General features: G+C 39.8%; 1 protein-coding gene across 3 annotated transcripts in view; it reads right to left on the bottom strand.

Moving 5' to 3' along the window:
* The window catches only part of GLB1 (galactosidase beta 1), a 47,919-nt gene that overhangs the window by 15,279 nt on the left and 12,032 nt on the right, over nt 1–20,608 (bottom strand). For 2 of the 3 annotated variants that reach the window (XM_067291325.1, XM_067291327.1), the window contains exons 2-11: nt 20,309–20,478; nt 12,854–13,004; nt 12,486–12,546; nt 11,287–11,381; nt 9,825–10,005; nt 8,692–8,750; nt 7,674–7,795; nt 7,493–7,533; nt 6,903–7,015; nt 3,073–3,147 (exon numbers count right to left, since the gene is read on the bottom strand). In XM_067291325.1, coding sequence (XP_067147426.1) covers nt 3,073–3,147; nt 6,903–7,015; nt 7,493–7,533; nt 7,674–7,795; nt 8,692–8,750; nt 9,825–10,005; nt 11,287–11,381; nt 12,486–12,546; nt 12,854–13,004; nt 20,309–20,478 — 1,068 coding nt within the window. The remainder of the gene's footprint in view (nt 1–3,072; nt 3,148–6,902; nt 7,016–7,492; nt 7,534–7,673; nt 7,796–8,691; nt 8,751–9,824; nt 10,006–11,286; nt 11,382–12,485; nt 12,547–12,853; nt 13,005–20,308; nt 20,479–20,608) is intronic. The other variant, XM_067291326.1, reaches the window with a different exon arrangement.

The following is a 20,608-nucleotide window of genomic DNA, read 5'->3' as shown; positions in this document are numbered from 1 at the left end:
CACCAAAACTCATTTGTTTGCCTTTGGAAAAGATGCTTCCTGCATTCTGGGTCTTAAACCCCATCCATTGCCTCACATTTCTTGATCCCACCTACTGCTGTTCTGCCTTTGCCTGCCCCTTCAACACTTCCCTTTTGCATCTCTGCAAGAAGATGCTTCCTCATGGCCTGCTTTCCTGGCCTCTTCTGTAGCAATGTTAGTGTGCCCAGGCAGGTTTTAATAAATTCTCTCTCTTCCCCCTGCCACACAGAGATTTCTTCTTTAAAATCATTCAATAGCTCAAAATGAACACCTGTCTGATCAGGACACAGCGGGTTTTTTACTAGACTGGGTTCCCCAATTATACTCAGCTAGGGCAAACTATTTGCAAAAGTTTTGGCAGACCCTTTAAATGGTAAAACAAAACAAAACAAAAAAACTAAAACACTTATTTCTCAGATTTTTCCCTGTGCCACGGTGCAGCAAGGAAAGAAGTGTGTGAAAACAAATGATCTTAGATGAAACACAATGAAACTGTAAGAGACACATGATCCTACAATCATCATATTACTATGTTGATTCTATAGCTTATCAAGTACTTCACATATGTGCATATAACTGCTTGCTCTGGTAGAACAGCCATCCTGAGGTATAAGAAAGAGGGAGGAAAGCGCTTCTGCGCTATGCTGTTTCTAGTCATTCTCCAACACTTACTCTGGGGTCTTTCCTATTGCTATCTGCCAGGAATCCTTCACCTTTCCTAAGTTATCCCTCCTAGATACCCTCCCCACACATGCACAGAATAAATAAATATATGAACCCAAAAAACAGTGGACCTGATTGTCCTCTTCATTTCTGCCTAAGATCTCTTTTCTCAAGTTTCAATCCTGAGTAGCTCATCAGGTACCTGGGGACTGAATTAATCACAGAATGTCTTGTAGAAGAGATTACAGGAATAGGCTGCTCTGGTTACACATGCCTCTAAAGCACACCATATGTCTACCAAAAATACTCCAAAGTCTCCTTTCCCTCTTCCTCTCTGCAAAAGGGCCATGGGAGTTGGTTCACAGCAGTAGATTCAATGCTTTACATAGGAGACCGACTGCTGGACTCTGACTGCACAGTGAAACTTCACGGTATCTGTTATACTATGTACTGTGGTAACTGTTATAGCACTGTCACTGCAAATGTTACAGTTTGAAAGGTTATGATTACAGAAGCTGAAGTCCTATAATATTCCCTCCTTGATATTCACTTAGATACCTTTAGGCTTCTCCAAACAAGGTGCATAGGAGAAACAAATTTTACCTTGTCACAACAGGGACTGGAATGCAATGTGGAGTTAGGAGGACTGTTTTGGCAGGAGCAGACAGTACAAACCCTCTATGATTTGAGACTCATGGTTACACTGCACCCATGACACAGAGCAACGAAGTAGAGCATCTGAAATAAACAGTGGGTTCACAGAACAGAGAGCAGCTTTCTTCCCAGAAAACAATTATAGAGGCTTTTGGTGCAGATGGCAGTATCTGTATGGGCAAGGATAGGAACCTCACACCTGCCAGTATAGACATGCCATCTCACTTCCTAAAACTGCTGGGTGCAGAGTAAAACACATCCTTTCAAACAAGCAAGAAACCCTACAGGAACAGGGTTTCCACTGTGATGACCACGACAAAGCTGTGATGTTTAAGTCACTTTAGTTATCTGTCTTCACCTCTCCTTTGAGAGAAGGCTTCTGGGCCAGATATGCTTCAGCTTTCGTTTCTTGCAGGCATGAAAGGGAAAGTTCATCATTCCAGTGAAATAGGACAGCCCTATCTGAGAGGCATGAACCATGAGAAAATGGAAAGTCAGAATCTGATTACAAGGTCCCTAAGTGACTGCAACTCCCACCTATGATAGCAGCAGAAACAGCAGGTGTACTGATAACGATATATAATTAGTCATTACCAAATATAAACCAGTTCAGTGAAATTTCATACGGCAAGCCGTTGCCTAAAAAGTCTGAAGATACTCAAAGGTTGTTGAAAATGAGATCTTTGTCAGCTTCACTGGTGAATCACCCTTACGAAAAATTGATTCCTGCCCACCAGTTGAGTGGGATGACTTAATAACAGCTGCAAAGCCTTATCACTACCAAATTTTGCAACACTTCAGCTGCAATAGCATGACAGATCAGATATACTGCTGACTGAAAAGATGGCTGGCTCAAAATGAAGAGCGCAAAGTATATATCAAAACATTATGAATTAGAGTATCCAGTACACCAGCTACAGTAATCCTCCACCTCAAGACATCTTCTCTGTGACCAGCAGAATGACTGTCTCTTGCATCTCCCAAACCTTCCTCTCTGCTCACTGCAGTAACCCAGTTCTCAACCATATTCCACAGAAAACTGTCAGTGACCCTAAAATGACAGTACTATGGACAGACACCAGCCATTCATGTGCTGACCAGCTATATGACTGCTGCCAAACAGGATATATCAAGGCTGGGTTCTGCATGCTTTTCCCTCAGTAGAAAAGTAATTTAATTTCTCTCATCAGCTGCAGATTTTCATAAATACTGTAAGAAGCTATATCACCGAGACTTTCAAATTTATTGAAAGTGGTCCATATCCAAAATTTACAACAGCTAGAACTATTTACTTAAAAGTATGTCCTACCTGCCGTTTCCCTTTCAGAGGCATCACCAGCTATAAAAACATTCTTTGCTAATACCTCTTGTGCTAGCATTCCCTCAGCTACATTATTCATACATGAATTATCTCAGTTAGACAACTACAGTTCTATTTTATTATGAAGATATATCATTTTAGTTTAGTAAAACTTCGCACACATACAGCATATTGTAAGAATTATCTTTTATTTCCAAATAGCTCTTTTTCCAGATTGCTCTTTTTCCATCACAGGCATGATTCTTAACTCTCACGCTCTGTGCCCTCCTTCCTGAAAGTTTGCTTTCAAGCTTTCCCTCTCTATTCTGTATGTTAGCTAGAGGCTGACACTACACCCTCAAACATTTCTTGCAAAAAGCAAACATACAACATTACAGAAAGATACACCTACTAGATTACAAATGTTAATTTACCTTCTGCAAGAAAATCTTCCCGTAAGCAAATTTGGGTGTTGTTGGAGGGATAAGGCCTTCTGGTAACCGGTTATACTAGAAAGGGAAGGGGGGGGAACAAAAAAAACACATGAAACAAATACAAACATATTTTAACTGAATTCTCACTTTCCACTTCACAACTTACAAAAGTAGAACTTTGGCTAAAAGTAGATATTCTCACAGTGTTAATGAATTACACCTGCACCTAGGCTCAGAAGGAGGTTTTTTTTAAAAAAAAAATTCATCTGATCTGATCATGTATGGTAATGTAATTTTTAATGAATACTTAACTCCAGGTAACTGTAAAACGGATAGCAAACAAACTAGCTGCCAAAGAATCGCAGTGTCCTTGGAGCCCTCCTGTGGCCGCAGCTTGCATTACTGTCTACCTACAGCCCCTCTGGGAGCTTCAGCTCAACCTTTCCAAGGGTAGTATTTCCATCTGATCCTCCCACCCTTCCTTAGCAGCACTTCCATATGGGAATTGTTAGCCCCTTGTGCCTTCCCTCTCAGTTCAGGGTTACTGCTTGCTGCCTCCCCACAAAACCTACTAACCCATTGCTGCCTAGGCAGGCTTCTTCTAGAAGCAGCTGTGAGAGCCTCACAGCCAGGGGAGATAACTTAGCTAGCAACTTCCAGGCTGCTGGGGGCACCTCTACCCCACAGCAGCTCAGCAAACACCGAGAGGGGAGCCTTGGAAGAATCTAGATAAAATGAATCTTAGAGGTGTGAAGTTGCTCTCCTCACATGCCACATAAGCCGCAGCTGGTTTGTCAAGCTGGTCCATTCTTTCAGATGTGCTTCAGGTGTCACGGCCCCGGTTTGGACGTAGGGAGCTGCTGGAGCCTTTGCCCCATTCGGCACACATCCCCTGTGTGGCCGCAAGCCTGGCAGCAATTCCCACATGGGGGAGCAACACCTTTGACAGCTGCAGCTTATGGAATTTACCACCTCTCATCCCATCTGTATACTTTTACCTGGCCAGGCCTCAGGCCCTGCTCCAGCTCCCTTAGCCCCTTTCTGGTGCCCTTTCCACCATCAGCTTTTCAGGCTGCAGAGCTCCATGCCAGCCGAAGCAGCGGCCACGATCCTACCTTCCTTTGGCTGTACTCACGCGTTCCCTCCCCAGCCAGGCCTCAGACCTTTTTACAGAGCCACTTTGGCACGCTAACCCAGTGGGAAACTAATGCAGAAGCAAAAGCGTGCGTAACTCTTTTGCTGGGAGTAGCTCAGTGAAATGATTTAACACAGAGTGCAAGGAGCCTGGAGCCCACAGCAGCAGGATGTCAGTGCAGCTCCGGCTCTTGTGCAACCATCACCTCCTCCACAGCTCCACGAACCCATGAGATCCCTGCGTTAGCTCCCCTCTGCTCCTGGCCTAGACAACTGCCTACGAATCAGGAGAAGCAGCCTGACAGGGGAGCACTCTGACTGTCAGCCTATTTCTAGCTACTTCTCGGCCTATATCTCTAGGAAGAACTGCCCAAGTTCAGCTTACAGCTTTGCTGGGGAGGGAAGGGGTGAAGGATGTCCACCAGCTTCTTGGATGCCTTTGAGGTGCAGTGAATTTAGACAGGGGCTCTCTCCCTGCACCCCAGCCCCCTCATTCCTGAGCCTCCAACCTCCTTATCTTCTTGTCATAACAAACCCTCTCCTCTTTCCTCCCATTACTCATCCCTGGCTTTAAGTCCAGACTTCCCATCTGATCTTTCATTTACTGAACATGGCCCTGTCTATGCACTATAGACAGAAAACTTTTGCAGACAAGAAACCTATGTGATCAAGCAGTCTAGTCTATTTTTTAATACATGTGCACAAATGATCCCACCTGTGAAGGTTATCTTAATCTGCACATTCAGTAACTTTGAGTGCTTAATTTGGCAACCCTTATTTTGTTTTTTTTGTTTTGGGTTTTGTTTGTTTTTTTTAATAAATTTGGGGAGGTGCTGAAGGACCTTTTTTCTTGGGGTTTTGTTGAATTTACACATGGTGTATCTGGCATAAAACTCACACTCAAAAGTTTGCCTCTGCAACAGAACAAGTTTTGTTGTTTGGTTGGTCTTTTTTTTTTTTTTTAAACAGATCACAGCAGTATAATTCCCACTGCCCCTCTGTCAACTCTCAACCACACACTAATGAAAACCTGATTCGTATTTCTGGATAACAAGTTCATTTCTTTCTCTCTGTATTTGAAAATAATCAAATCATTCAGACTTCAAAACAAACAAACAAACAAACAAACAAAACCCCTATATTCACCCAAGAGAAGAAACCAAAAGTAGAAAGTTTCAACCCAAATGGTAGAAATCAGAGAATGCTGTGAACAACTGAAAGAAGCTTTAGCCTGAAACCCTCCTTCTTTATTATATTTATTAACTGAAAGAAAGGAGAAAGGAAGATTATAATGCATTAGCCTTGTAGCAAAGCTAACATTTTGAAAACAGTCATTACCTACAGGCCAACTTTATTTTCTTACAGCAGCTTCAGCTCAAACTGCATTTGAGTAGATAGACTATTATGGGCTGAGAACCCGCAGCAGAGACAAGAAAACTCCACTGAGATCCTATGGATATGGAAGGTAAGAGATAAACAAACCACACCATAAAAGCTGTACCATGACCCAACACACCTTACCTTATACTGAACGCTTCAGATCTTATCAAGGCCGTCTTAACTGCACTAGAACACTACTTAAAGTTCAGATAGGGATCTTGCCTTGAAGAAAACAACTCAAAAACAGGAAGTTTGGGAATTTCTTTGGTGAAAAAGGCTGCATCAAGATAGGAACTTCCCCCTATCAAAATCATCCCATCAATGGAAAGCTTGGGGATAACAGAAATTTAAGAAAATGATCCATACCAGGCTTTTTACAGGTGGGAAGATAAAAGGCATACTTCACCCTAGAGACAGTGTAATAAATTTCTGTGAGACCTACTCCCATCAGAAAAGTGTCTTCTAGTGAATAGCAACGTTTCTGGCATGCAACAGGACAGTGGGCACAAGCTTGAGCCTTGGGCTTCCCAGGAAGTTTGTCTTTAAGCCTAGTCTGAACGGCCCGAAATGTAAGTCTTTTCAAAATCCAGATAGATTCCATATTTCACTCCAATCTCCAGTTCGTAGAGATGCTACTCACGTCAGGTTTTTTTTTTTTTTTTTTTTTTTTTTAAACAGCACTAATAGGCAAAGCTGGTCCTATGCATGATCTAGTTTGTGGCATCACAAAAGACAGTTCATTTGGATAAGCATGCTGAGGCTCCAGAGGCCCAAAACCATAACATGGAGCTTGGCAGATAGGCAGTCAAAGCGCTTAAGCTGCAGCACACATCAGGCTGAAGTGAAGTGACCAGCCTGAACTGACTGAATGGCTCATCAGTGCTGCAAGGGGAAGCCCTGTGCACTCGCCCTCCATCTCTTCTCCCAGCCAAACCCTTCCTCCCTCCCTCTGCTCCCCTCATGCCAGCTCTGACTCTCGTCAGATGGAGTGAGCCAAGTTGGAAGAAAACAAACCCAGCAAAAAAACAGAGCTGAATCATCTCAGAGTGTCAGATCCACACATGCACCACTCCTTTAAAAGGCGGGGATGGAGCCATCAAGACAGTAAAAGGGATAACCAGGGAGGTGCAAGATCTTGCCCTTTTTGTAAAAACAAGCAGTTGGATTGGCCTAATCACCTTGTTCTACTTCACTTCCATTTCCTGCAGAGGACAATAAATGCAGAAGTAACTCACACCAACACAAGAGCAAGAGAGTTTCCAGTAAACTAGGGATGTTTCAGCAAACCATTCTAAACATGTCCTAGGGACACTCACCATACCAATGACTTCCCGCAAGGCAAAGTATTTTTCTGTGAGATCCCCCGCTTCGCTCAGTGGAGCATCATAGTCATAACTTGTGGGCTGTGGCATATAGGGCATATTAGCACCTAAGGGAGGGGAAAAAAAAGCATCAGAAAATGTAAAGGAGTTGTTTTTTCCAAAGGGATCAATTTTCAGAATTCTCTCCAATCACAGCCAGACTTCACTGTATTTTCAGATTCAGTGTAGGCCCTGGGATTTGGGATTCAGCACAGGGAAACTATTTCCTATGGAGGACATAGTCCTTCTAAGCTCTCACTATTATATAGTCTTCAGAAATATTCTGAAGAGAAACAGATGTATCCATGTTTCAATTGTTTTACAGAACTGAGTGAAGCAAAGGCCAGACTTGTTCCTCACCCTTTGCAAAGGCAAATACCATGTGGGTTTAGAACATGCTGGAGATAGACACGGAACAGCTAGTGCAGTTGTCTCTTGCCATTTGAAAGCATGAATAACTCATTCTTTTACAGGGACTAGCACACTACTGCCTAATTCATAAGCAGCTCCACTGTATTATTAGAATCACTTATATCATTTCTTACCATTCCAATAGGCAAAGTTAGTCCCACCTATAAACATGTACCTGAAAAAAACAAAACAAAATGCAATCCACTTAAATCAGGTTTTGCTGAGTACCAACACTTGGAATTGGAAAACAAAACAAAACAAAACAAAACAACCTCCCCCCCAGAAAAAACTAACCTCTACTGAACACACACTTACAGGTTAACGTTAGCACCACGTGCCAGGATTTCATTAAGGGTTTTAGCTACTGTTTGTGTGGGTACAACAGAATGACGGTGCCCCCAGTGATCCAACCATCCAGTATAAAATTCAGAATTAACCTGAAAGGAGGAAGGGCAAAAGAGGAAGGGAAAATATGAAGAGGGAACAAGAATGCAATGTGATTTAGGTTACTAACTGTAAGAGAAAAGGAAAAAAGGCACCTTGACTTATTTGAGCCGTTTTTAAGCTACTATAAATACAGCAAGGTATATATGAAAATCAGTCTTTTCCAGCAGATGACCGGTCAAAGAAATTAAAGGATTGGTTCAATAATTTTATATGGACATTTTGAAAATGAATGCTTAAGTACCAAGGAGCACACATTTCCTTGGAACTTGTCAACCTGAATATGTTTCAGATACTTGGCATTAAAATAAATCACAGAACCAATATATTAAATGCAGAATAACATATGTAAATTAGATGTAATGAAAAATAAATCACTCACTCTCAAATTGTGTTCTAAATAATTTCATAGCACAGAGATAACCTTGTACCCTCAAGGGGCCTTCTCCCTTTGTCAAAATGGCTTCCAATGATCTAACATCCCATTATTACTTGTGTAGAAACTCTGGGGTAGCTAAAAACAGGAAGCAACTTCTAACCTGCCCTTTTAATTTTTGCTTTTAACTTCCACCCACACACATACCTCACTAACTCATCTAATCATACTTACTGTTTCCGCTGCTTTGTAAACATTTGTCTTAGCAAGGAAAAATACTGAAACAAAAATCAATTTCTTCTGAGAGTAAAGTAATATTTGCAGAACAGCAGTCAGCGTTACATAGACAAACACACGCAGAAGCTCCTCGATTCAGCTTTTCTGACTGATTTGGAAATGATGTCCCCATAAAACTGTCCCTGAGAAACTGTCCAATACACTGTCATCAACCCCTCTATTATTAATCACTGCAAGATTAGGAGCGATACAGGAAATTTAAGTAAAAAGACATACCAAAGGGCCTGTAGGTTCACTGCTTCTTTGAGCTAAGAATGCTGCTGTGACATTGCCACCTATAAACAAACAAAAGCAAAACTGAGTTGCAACATCCATGACTTTTCCGGTTCTTCACTGTACTGAAATAGGTGTCTATGTCCATTTCAAGACCTAGCAAAAATACAGGTAAGCAACTTACTTCAGAAAATGCAGGTGTAGAATCAATACCTCAGATTTTAGTGTTTGAACTGGGGAGCATCTTTTTAAAAAAAAAAAAAAAAAAAAACGGTTTTTAAGAAAGTCCTAAGCTTATATCCTCTGAAAATCCAGCTCTTCCTGAGAATGACATTCTGGCTCCATAAAGTCTGGGATGTGTCAGAATTACTACACACTCACTGAAAAGTATAGGCCTGCAGTTCTGCTATCAAGACTATAGGGAAGAACAGATGCCAGGCAACCTGTAAATAGGAGTTTCATTTCTGATCACTCCAAGTGGTTCAAGCCATAGGGACTGGAAATAATAACTACTCAATAAATGACATACATGAAGGAGTTCACAGTTTCAATCTACTTATAAAAAAAGCAGATTCCTACTAAGCATACATCCTTGACTGTAGAGAGAATAATATAAAAGAGAGGCCACAAGTCAAAAAAATATGGAAACACAACTATCTTGGAGTATGTTTCTTGTGCCTTAAGCTTATTTTGCCAAGCCCATGCAGCACAAACATTCACAACATTAATTCTCCTCTTCTATCAAATAGGCACTTTCTAAGAACACTGTCCGTGCTTAGCCATTCTTCAGGCCTATATCCTCCAAATTGTGGTGGTTTATACATTTCTAATGATGGTCTTCAGAAGTATTTTTTTTTTTCCCCCAGTAACCCCCAGCCTAAAGAAATAAACTAGGAGGGCTGGATTCTGGAACAGGCAGAGGCCATTTCAAAAAACAAAACAAAAAAAAACCAGGAAGTGATTATGACTCTGTAACTGGGTACTTGTGGGTAATTCTTTTATGTTTAATAATGTGTCAAATGGTCATTTATGTCTATTACCCCATTTAAGCAGTCAAGGACACCATTTGTCCTGCCACCAACACACACACAATTTTTTTTTATTTTTTTTTTTGGTAATAAACAGTCGTCTCCAACCTGGGGCAAAGTCCACTGTTGCGTAAAGACCCTGAAGAGCTCCACATCTCAAGTACAACTTGCTTGCACCATCAGTTGTGAACAGCACCACCTCATTCCCAAGATGTTGGCGGAAGAGCTTCTGAAGGGAACGCAGATAGTCATAGTCGCAAGCGAAGTAGCTTCCATACTCATTCTCTACCTGCACAGTAAAAATAATTCAAGTAAGCAGTAGCCAGTTTGGATCTGCATCTGATACCAAAAATGGGATTTCTTTGATGGCAACCTTTCTTTGATGGCAACCCTGAAAAAGCCAGTTTAACTCCAGACTTGCGGAGAAGACAATGCTTCCAGGCCCTCATTCCTCTCACCTGTACCTTAGAGTGGAGCTATCATTGTTTGGAGATAAGTAATTTTCCTACAAAAATCACCTTTCAACTTCACAAAAAAATCTCTACTCTTATCTACTCAATAACAGTAATCAAAACATGGTCTCTATTTAAAATGAAGAACTATGGCCCAGTTCCCAGCAAACCAATAAAAACCACAGACGAGGTTACAACATGATCAAAACTGCAATGGAGCTGGACTTTCAAAACAGAGAGACTTATGAGGAAGCAAGGGCCAGCAGAGGGGCTTACATGAACAGCAAAGCCCTGCAATAGACTTAAAGGACTGGATAACCCACTACTCTTGAGAGGTGTACTTCCTGCCCCTTTCCCAAGGGGCCAACTCTCAGCTCCAGATCCAATGCCAAACGTTCCTTTTAAGGTGACTTCTGACAATCCTGTTCTAAATATCCTATTGCTGCCAAGGGATAGTTTAGCCCAGTGCAGTGATCTTGGCTGATTTTTAAGAAGGGTCTCCCATCCTGTGAAAGCCAGGGAATTTCAATTAATTAGCATGAAGCTTTGGTTACTGTCAAATATTATGTATGAACATGGAATAATCACCATTGCACATCTAGAAGGAGTTCAAGAGAGAAACTACCCACGATGCATGCACAGTATCATATCCTGAAACATTCACAACTCGTTACGCACAAGGAACTAAAAAGCTTAAACCTTGATGCTGCACTTGTTACAAGTTTTTGGCTTACTTCATATTGCTTTTGCTTCTATCTGCAGGTATCCTTATTTCCCTTTTTCCTGTGAGAGGGTTTCAGATAATGTTAATGTGGTTTTGCTCTATGTGAGAGCTGGCATAAGACTCAGATCTAAGAAGTCCCATGAGTTTGCTTTATTGCTTTCTACACTAGTAGGAAATAACTTGTATGGAGCAGACAAGTGCACTCTAAATTCTGGAGATGGCATCCAGCTCTCTTGGATGAGGGATCTCATCAGAATCCTTTAGCTACCAGAAACTGCTAAGGAGCATCTGTGTGCATTATCACCTGACACAAGAAGTGTCAGCAAGATTAATATAAGCATCCATGCTGCTTGGGTTCATTTGATTTCAAAAAAAATTCATTTCAGAAAATTACCTGCACCATGATGATTGGACCTCCATTTTGATAGAGGTGAGGCTTCATCTTTGGCAAGAGGACACCTATCCATTTCCCTACTGCTGCCAGGTAATCTGTGATACACAAAGTGAAAACTGTGAATGGTTCACAACTTTTCTGTTTTATACTTCTGATTTTTCTTTTAAATTATATATGGGTAGTTTTTACCTAGTTTTCCAACTACATGAAGTTTATAAGAACAGTATTTAATGAACTGACATGCTCTTACACTTGTTCATAATCATCAGCTTTCAATATATGGGTGGAGTCATTAAAAAAAAAAAAAAAAAACCTCAAACATTGATGAACTTTGAAAATCACCAGAGATACTTTAAAACATCTCGCAGAAGTCGTCCTAATGCATTTCAATGGGAAAACAAATTGTAATATTGCTGTCCAAGCTATTTTTTTAAACAGATAATTTATCCAATGACCAGCAGAACTGAAGACAGATACTATATGGATTTATATCTTTATCCTCTAATCCCCTCTCCAATAACCACGTTAATCTCCCATCTCATCTCACCTGTCTGTGTCATGTCTGTGATCAGGTAACACAATAGTGCTGTAACTAGTTCTGGAATTACATGCACCATGACCAGCCAAGAAAGACTCCCACAATCAGTGGCCACTTGGTTGTTGCCAAACAAAGTCTCAGAGCTGAAAGCTCCCTGCCTTTTCTCAATGGCAACAATAAATTTGTCTCTCTTGGCACCAATTTTCATGAAACTTGTATCTTTCAAACTAACACCAATTTTGAAATTTGGTTGAAATTGGTTGTTGTTTTGGAAATTATTAAGAAAAGGTCTGGGAAGGGGGGAAACAAGAAGAGATAGATGGCATAAATCACTTCCCTCACCCCCCCCCTTTTTTTAAATAAGACAACTTAAATCATTTCCTTAGAAAACCAACTGCTAAAAAATCTACTAGCTCTAGGAATAGCATCCACAACAACCTGAAGGACTCAGCCCTACAATTCTTTAGTCACAGAAACTGCATGATTTTCTACCCTACTTTGTTCTTTCCATATACTTGTTCAATGCATACATCTTAAGAGTATTGAAGTTTTTACTCACAAGATAACTTAAACTGAGATATGAACTACCTGAACGTAGCCTCAAACATCAAGTCCTTCTGCTGTTAAAATATACTTTTGCTAGTCCTTTTGATGCCATTACCTGAATCAGAAGACCTGAGAACAATAGATTCCTTCTCCAGCAGCCATGCAGGCAAACCTCCCTGGGAAAAGAAAGGAAACCACTACAGTGACCATTTATCTGAAATGAAGAACAACTTAGCCAGTTATCAAAAAATGTACTGAGACTGAACTTAAAAAAAACAAAAAAAACCCCACCACACATAAGGCAAGTAGTAACTCTCAATGAAAAACAAACACTAAGTAAGCTTGTGCTGTAAAAAGTCACTTGGGGGTGCTTAACCAGGAGTCTTTTCCAAGGAAACACCGAGGATATTTTTCTACTTTAGAAAAAAAACAGTTGCATTAGATTTAGCCTAGAAATGAGATAGCTTTTACAAAAAGCTGTACCATGTCCCATTCTGCACAGATGTAAGGTCCAGCTCTCAGGATCACTAACAAGCCAGTTTCATTAGCAAGCTGCAGGAAATACTCTAAATCTCTGTCACCAGAGAAATCATATATGCCCGGCTGCGGTTCATGATAGTTCCATGGCACATACCTATAAAGAGAGAAAATCACCTTCCATTAGGAAGCTCAGACTGAACCAGAACTTCAAATAACAAGTATTTGCACTACACTCCCAGGGATATGTAAAGCTGAACTTGTGTTCAGATTAGCAAAATACAAGAATAACTCTGGGGGCTTTCATCTGTGATGTACTTGCTATGGCAGAAGGTGTTAAAATTAATACTAAAATAAGGGTTAATACTTTGGATTACGTCTGTGGGAGTCCATATCAATCCAGGAACATGTTTTGCTTCAGCCATTTTAAAACCATGACGGTTTTAAAGCTGCCAGTGGTGTAGCAGTGGGAGGTTTGTGAAGAGATGAACACTGAAAGCCACCCATGCAAGATGTGGTCAAGAACTAGCTTCCTAGAAACAGCAAATGCCCTCAGAGAACAGACCGCCCAGCTTGCACAGGGCACGCCACCTGGGCTGACAGGTCCATGCTGCTGCCACTCTAAAGACGTTATAAATGTCTAAGCCTCATAAGATTTTGCATCTAGGTCCTGAAAACCTTCCCTGACCAGAAGCAAAACAGGTTCTAAAAAAAACAGCATGGGAAGCATGATTGAGGTATGCTAAGGTGCCCAGGAGCCTGAACAAACTAGAGCCTCATTTCAACCAATGAATGGAACTGTCAAACAAGCAAAACTACTTGAGAAAACACCTCTCCTACTTCCAGGACTTTGGAAACCACAACCTGATCACAAAATATCTCATAGATTATACAAATGACACTTGGTTGCAAGATCAGAAACACGTTATTTACAAAATACTATGTGCTGTGTTACAGCTTATGGCCCTTGTACAACAACCATGAGAGTTTTGGCTTGGGATAGTACTAGGTGGCAGTCATATTATAGACATTAAAATTACAGATCGGTATAGCTTGAGCAAGGATTCAAGAGAAAGGGAGAACTTATTTCCCATGCATTTCCTTTTTTGCACGTTTGTGCTGCTTCTAAGAGAACTGCTGCCACTGTTTGAGAGTATAAATTCAATAAAAATTTGTAAAACCAAAACTGTGATTAGTCAACCAAAGAGCCTCTCAGACAACACTTTTTGTTTTTACATTCAAGAGTTAGTTTTGTAAAAAATACCCAAGAGGGGAAAAAAAGTGTAATAAACCTGCTTGCAATAGGCAAGAAAAACAGGAACCCTTACATGAGCACACTACTGAAATGGCCACACTCAAATATATGTGCATGAACATCAAATACAAGAATGATAATTCTTCAGCAACTTTAATCATTAGCTAATACTATTTCCTCACAAATGCCCAAACCTTAAACCTCTGTTTGAAAAGATAAAGTTTAAAATTTCTATGGCAAGATGGAGTTTAAACAATGCATTCAGAAGTCAGAATGCAGGTTTTCCCTCTGTGTAGTATATTTCTTTATAAACCTGCTCTAATTGTTCTAAAAACAGTGAGTTTATTGAAGTACTTTGGAAACAAAGTAAATGTGTATTTAATGAAGTTATGAACCACACATAGGTACATTCAATGTTAATTTAGTTTTCGCTACTTTGCCTAGATTTCAATTGGTGGAGCAAGCTGATGGCTAACACTCAAGATCATAGTAGATAAATATTTAGAACAAAAAAAATGACCAACTACCTCAAAGAAACCAACACCATAGAGTACCATGAAGCAAATAAAAAAATGCATCTACTACTCCCAAACTTGAAAGAGCCCATGTACAAACAATATCAAGGAAATTGATTTTATTGTAATTAGCACATCACCATAGCAACTAACTGTTTTCACTTTCTAAATTAAGTCACTTTTTATTGAGACAATAGTTTAAGGTAATAGCTGTGGAAACGGTAGCTCTTAGCTTTTGACACATTAAACCTATTTTGTGCTTGTTTTCCCTGTTCCATCTACTATTATCCAGGTGATCACTGTGAATAATTTTATTTTGCTCTGAGACATATTATCTGTGTTATTTTCAAAACTATTACCTAGTTATATATATATGACTGAAGATAGTGTCATTCCTAAAAAAAAGAAAAAAAAAAAGTGGGAAAGGATATTCCAGAGAATTACATGCCAAACAGTCAAACTCCAAACCTAGGAAAGATGATAGAAAAGCTACTGAACAATCAAAGTGTAAAAATGTCAGTGAGGTGATAAAAACAACAACCTGGGTTTGTCAACAAGATATAGACCTAATTCCACTCTTCCACAGGAAAATTAGCCTAAAGGATTAGGGAAAAGTAAAAGAGGTGACGTCTCTTGACTTAGCAAGGCTTTTGGTACTCTCCTGTGCAACATTCCTATAAGCAAACATGAAAAATAAAGGCTAGTTGGTATAATCAAAACACAGAACAAAAATTAATCACAGAATAACCACCCACAATTTGCTAGGAAAGCAATGGGATATTTCAAGAAGTAACCCAGGAATCTACCGCAGGTCTAACTAGACTCAAAATTTTCACTGATGCTCTGGGTGATGTAATACACAGCACATTTAGCAAACAGGAGCAGTTGCAAGTCCACTGGAGAACACAGTTAGGATTCTAAATGCTCTTAATTAAAGAGCATCATGGTGTAATATCAGCTGACATCAAATCAAGATTTAGCACTTTGTACTTGTCTCTTGCAAAGGAAAAAGCAAAGACAAAAATATAAAATGAGAAAGAAGTTTTACAGTAGTGGTATTAACAGAAAAAAAGGATCTGCAGGTTCTGCTGAAAAGCACCATCTGACTATGAATCACCAACCTGACACTGCAGTAAGAGACAAATCTTGTTCTGCGATGAATTAACAGGCATGTTTAGGTAGCAACTCTTTCTCTGCACCTGTTTGAGCTAAATAAAGATGACTAAGGATGAACATCATAATACTTTCTCACCATCTAAAAGACTGCTACAGAATGACAGCAATTGCTTAAACCGCTTTCTCTTTACGCTACGCAAGTATTTACTGCCAGTAAGTAAAGTATAGGTTAATACAAGAAAAGCATTAACTTTAATTTAACTGCACTTTGGAATCCGTTATAGATGAAAATATGGATTCATTGGGGAGTTTCTAGGAACTCATCCTACCAACAAGTCTCAAGGTCTAAATATGCTTAATACTGTCTGAGATGGGGACAAAAAGGTCTCTCAAGCTCCTGTACACTCTAGATGGAAGAAGACAGAAAAAATCTTCCAGAAACAGGTTTAATTTATGGCCCCACCTCCTATAGGCCTTCACACAGGGCCAGAAAGATGTCAAATTTTAGTGAAGAAGAAGGGAGGAAACTGAAGAGAAACATTTATGTGAAAAGCTTTCTTACAGAATGATTCATTAAATAATATAAGCATTTGAAACACTGGCCTAAAAATTATTACAAATATACTTTAATCCCTCAATACTTTCTGTAGCTAGTAAAGACTTCAAACTAAAGTTATTTGACTTCAAGATTACTAGCATCAGCAAAGTATAATTCCTATAAGATTCCTATATACCAGTACACAAATTTATAGTCAATTCTTAACACTGTATCGCTTTAGGCATAAAATAATGAATTTATAACGGAATGCCACATTCCTTTTTCAAAGATTTTCTCTGGAAACATGACATTTCTTCTGTATTTGAATAATAACATTTGCTCTCCATTTACATCCAATTTCTAAGTTTTATACTATAACCTTCATTTTGTTTAAAAGTCACAGTTTTCCCCTCCTATTTTAGAGGTATGTCAACAGGCAAAAATAATAAATAAATAAACAAACAACCCCCCCTAAAACAGTATAGCTACCTTAGTGTGCAGGATAATTCTCTCTGTAGTACTAGGTTTTTTTGCATATTGTGTAAAATTAAATCACTTATATTCATTTGATAACTATATAGAGCAGCATTTTATACATGCTAATTAAATCACACATTTATGAGTCTTTTAAAAAAGTAAATTATGTTTATTTCTTTATGAATAGATATTCTAAACAGCATTTCTTTCCTGGAGGGGGTTTCTACAGGTTTTTTTCTCTGCCCATTAGTCAACAAATACAGTAAAACAAATAAAATGCCCAAATATTTTTTCTGCAGCTTTCTATGAGCATGTAACATAACTGCTGATTCTTCTGTGAGGCTTCTCTGTTAATTTCTATAGTCCTGTAAATATTTAGCCCCATCTAGTGTTTATCGCTTCCATGCAAAAAACTGACTTACAGTCCTGCACAGATGTTTTTCATAGTATTTATTTGTACTTGATAGACTACAGCTGAGGAACTGAAAACAAGGACAACTGCAGTTGCGTGACCAGATGCTTCTGTGTGCTACCTGCAGAGGCAGGGAAGGGAGTTCCTAGGTATCCATCATCTTTTGGGACATCACACCAAACACAGTATCAAACTTCAGCCTGCTATTTGGAAGGTTTAGCCCTTCATATTTTAAACTTTAACATAAGTTTGAGCTCCCTGTCATGTGTTTTCTCATATTCTGTTATTGCTTAAGGTGTTTCCAAGTAGAGACTGCTACAGACACATACTGACTTCTCCCATTCAAGAGTCCCACATCAGCTGCTGACTCAATCCTTACCTGAATGATGCACTGAGGCATAGCTAGTCTTTTGGGAATGTAGAAAGTAAGGAGAGCAGGTCTGATTAGCTCTGATCAAGAGAAATTCACGAGGACAATCCTGTAATTAAAGAATCCCGTTTCCTCTGCCGTGGTGAGCCCCCCAGGGAGCACCTTGAGAAGAACCAGAATGGCTCCCATATGGTAAACTGCAATGAGAACCTTTCCTGTCTTGTGGGAACAGTCCCAAGCAGCAAAAATGGCAATCTTCGAAAGTACCCCCAACGCTGAAAGTCCTATAGTCATCTTCTGCCAGAAGGTCTGACGGTGCTGTTGCCCATCTCAGAACAGCTTCACACAACACGAATCTCAGTTCCTTGCTAATAGTTTTATTGATGCAACAAAGACTAGGCAGAAGAGAGGAGAGCAGAGAGAAAACAAAAACACAACCAAACAATAATATAGCTCCATTCCCATTTTACCAAAAAGCACACAAAATAGCAGAGTTACTTTGGGTAAAATGAAAAATTATTGCTTCATCTCAGTAATCAGGAGCAGTAATACCTGATTATCTGCGTACTTTAAAGAAACACAAAAGGTTTTTAGCATCTAGAGAGACAGATCCATGTCAAATGAAAAGATGCATGTATTTGATTCTTGCAGAAAATGCAAGGCACTACAGTACCTTCTGCTTATAAGACACACATTTACAAGTTATCTATCCCAATACTAGAAGAAATCCAAAGATAAGAAATGGTGGAGGAAAAAGTTAAAGAATCCTAGGCAGCTTTATAAAGAGAAAAGGAGGTTCAGGAAAAACCTGTTGTCTATCCTCTCTGATCCAGCAACATCTAAGGCTGCAGCCTCAAATAACAGAGCCTTAAGGCAACACTCACTAGCTGCAGCTTCTCTTCTATACATAAACACAAACAACTCACCTTTCAAGACCAGTAGAGATCAACGGACACCAGCAACACAAAGCAACCTCTACTCCTTCCTGCTTAGCAGAAGGACAGTAATGCAGAACAGTGAAGTGTAAGAATAAGAGGTAGCAATAACCAAAAGAAAGGAAAAAGAAAAGTAAGCAATTACATGAGGAAGAAGAAGGGGAAGCAATGAATTATAAAAGGAAGGAAAAGAAATCAACAGCGAAAAAAAACCTCTGCAGCAATTTTGCTAATAACAGTGACAGGAGGGGAATGGAAAAAAAGATGCCTACTGAATAAGACCAGTAATGCAGCAATGAAATTAATAGGCAAATTCAAAGAAACAGGGAGGGGACCACTTGAAAAAGCTGTAAAAGAACAGAAGGCACTAAAGATGTATGTGTGTGTTTTGAGGTGAGGGAAAGGAATATAAATCAGAGACATAAGTGAAATATGAGGCACTACAGATCATAGGAGAGTCACGGACACAGTGTTGGAACCTAGACTGATCTTCAAGAAAGACACCAAGAAGATATAATTTTGAGGTCTGTTTGAGATTTCTTTTACTTCAGTAAAAATTAACTACATGGGCACTTCTCAGCAATTTTTTTCTGACAGTCCTCAGCAAGCGTGTTGCTTAACCCCTTTGTTCTCATGCAAGGAAAAGGTAGAATGTGCTCACCTGGTTCATCAGAAAACCAAAACAAAATGAACAAACAAAAAGCCACTACACCAGCACAACACAGAGAAGAGTTTTAAGACACCTGTGCATGCACACACACAAACCCCAAAACTGAGAAACCCAAATTTGAAAAAAAGCATCTTTTTGCTTCCCTGCCATCTTTTCTTCACATACTAACCCTTACTAAATACATCCAATCGTACTAAGTAACCCTGCAACATGCAGGTCAAACCAAAAATAGGTTCCAAGGGAGCAGAACCAGAGATTGTGACAATCCCACTGAACAAACTGTCCTAGACTGCAGGATTATCTGTCCGCTGCAGCTCCAGAACCAACGCTGTCTGGCAGGCCATAGCACAAGAAGAGGATGTTTCAAAGAGAAGCTCTAAGCCCTGTAATGATTTAGGAAAGAAGTCATGCGTGGCAATTGCAACCATTGCTTGAAAAGACTGTGCCAATTCATCTCTCCACAACTCCTCTTCCTTTGTAAAGGAAACTCTGGCAAAAATAACAGAGCAGGCTGCGTTCTTTCATCTGCGCCTCGCCTACTGCAGCAAGGACACGAACAGGTAGGAAAGACAAGAAAGATGCACGAAAGGTTTGGTACACACAACTTCCACATGCTCTTTCCTATACCACCTCCCCACAACTAAAAGCTGCTTAACCTGTCTTTAAAAAAAACACCACACACCTATTTCCCCACTATTTCCCTAAATTTAAATAATCCTGGTAAAGTAGCTTTAAATATTACTGCAGGTCTTGTCAACATTTTCCAGGCTTCAAGGCAATAAAACCTAGGCTGTATTGAGAAGTTACTGTGTCCTCTCATTTAGTTTGCCTTTTTACCGGAGATTACAATGCCCTTGGCAGACACAGAGCACATAATCAGTCTGTTCCTCAGCTGCCAAAGTTCACCATCTGACTATTTGTTTCAGATTGCATTTATATACCACATTGTGAAGCAAGAGGTGGTGCCTATAAGCAGAAAAGTAGATTGTTAGCTATAACTTGTCAAGTTGTCCCAGGGTAAGCTGTTAGAGGTCATCTGGTACCACCCTTCACTTCTGCAGAGCTTTTTCACCTACTATTTAATAAATAAATAGTGATGGTAGCATCCCACCTGACTGCTTCACGTAGGTTTCCCAGGCCTGCAAATTATTTTGAAAGTCACTGGCTACTTACGTTTGAATAGCATCAAGCCCTGCCATCTTCATCTTCAACAGGCGGTCTTTCCAGTAATACCGGGGAATCCGTGAGTAGTGAATGCTACCTGAGATGTAACGGAAAGGTCTCCCATCCTTTACAAAGCAGTTGCAGTCATAATCAATCCCAAAACTTCTCTGGGGTATATTCTGCATACAAAAAAAAGTTACAAAATATAAGCTTCTTCTGCCATGAAAGACATGGAAAATGGTCTATAACAACAACTCTGGGATGTCCAGAATAGAAGGTACAACAGGGTTACAATAATTGGCGTTGCAT

This window comes from Apteryx mantelli, chromosome 2 (genome assembly GCF_036417845.1).
Source record: "Apteryx mantelli isolate bAptMan1 chromosome 2, bAptMan1.hap1, whole genome shotgun sequence".
Lineage (NCBI taxonomy): Eukaryota > Metazoa > Chordata > Aves > Apterygiformes > Apterygidae > Apteryx > Apteryx mantelli.
The sequence above is the reverse complement of the archived record's forward strand: the minus strand, read 5'-3'. Positions and strand labels throughout refer to the sequence as shown.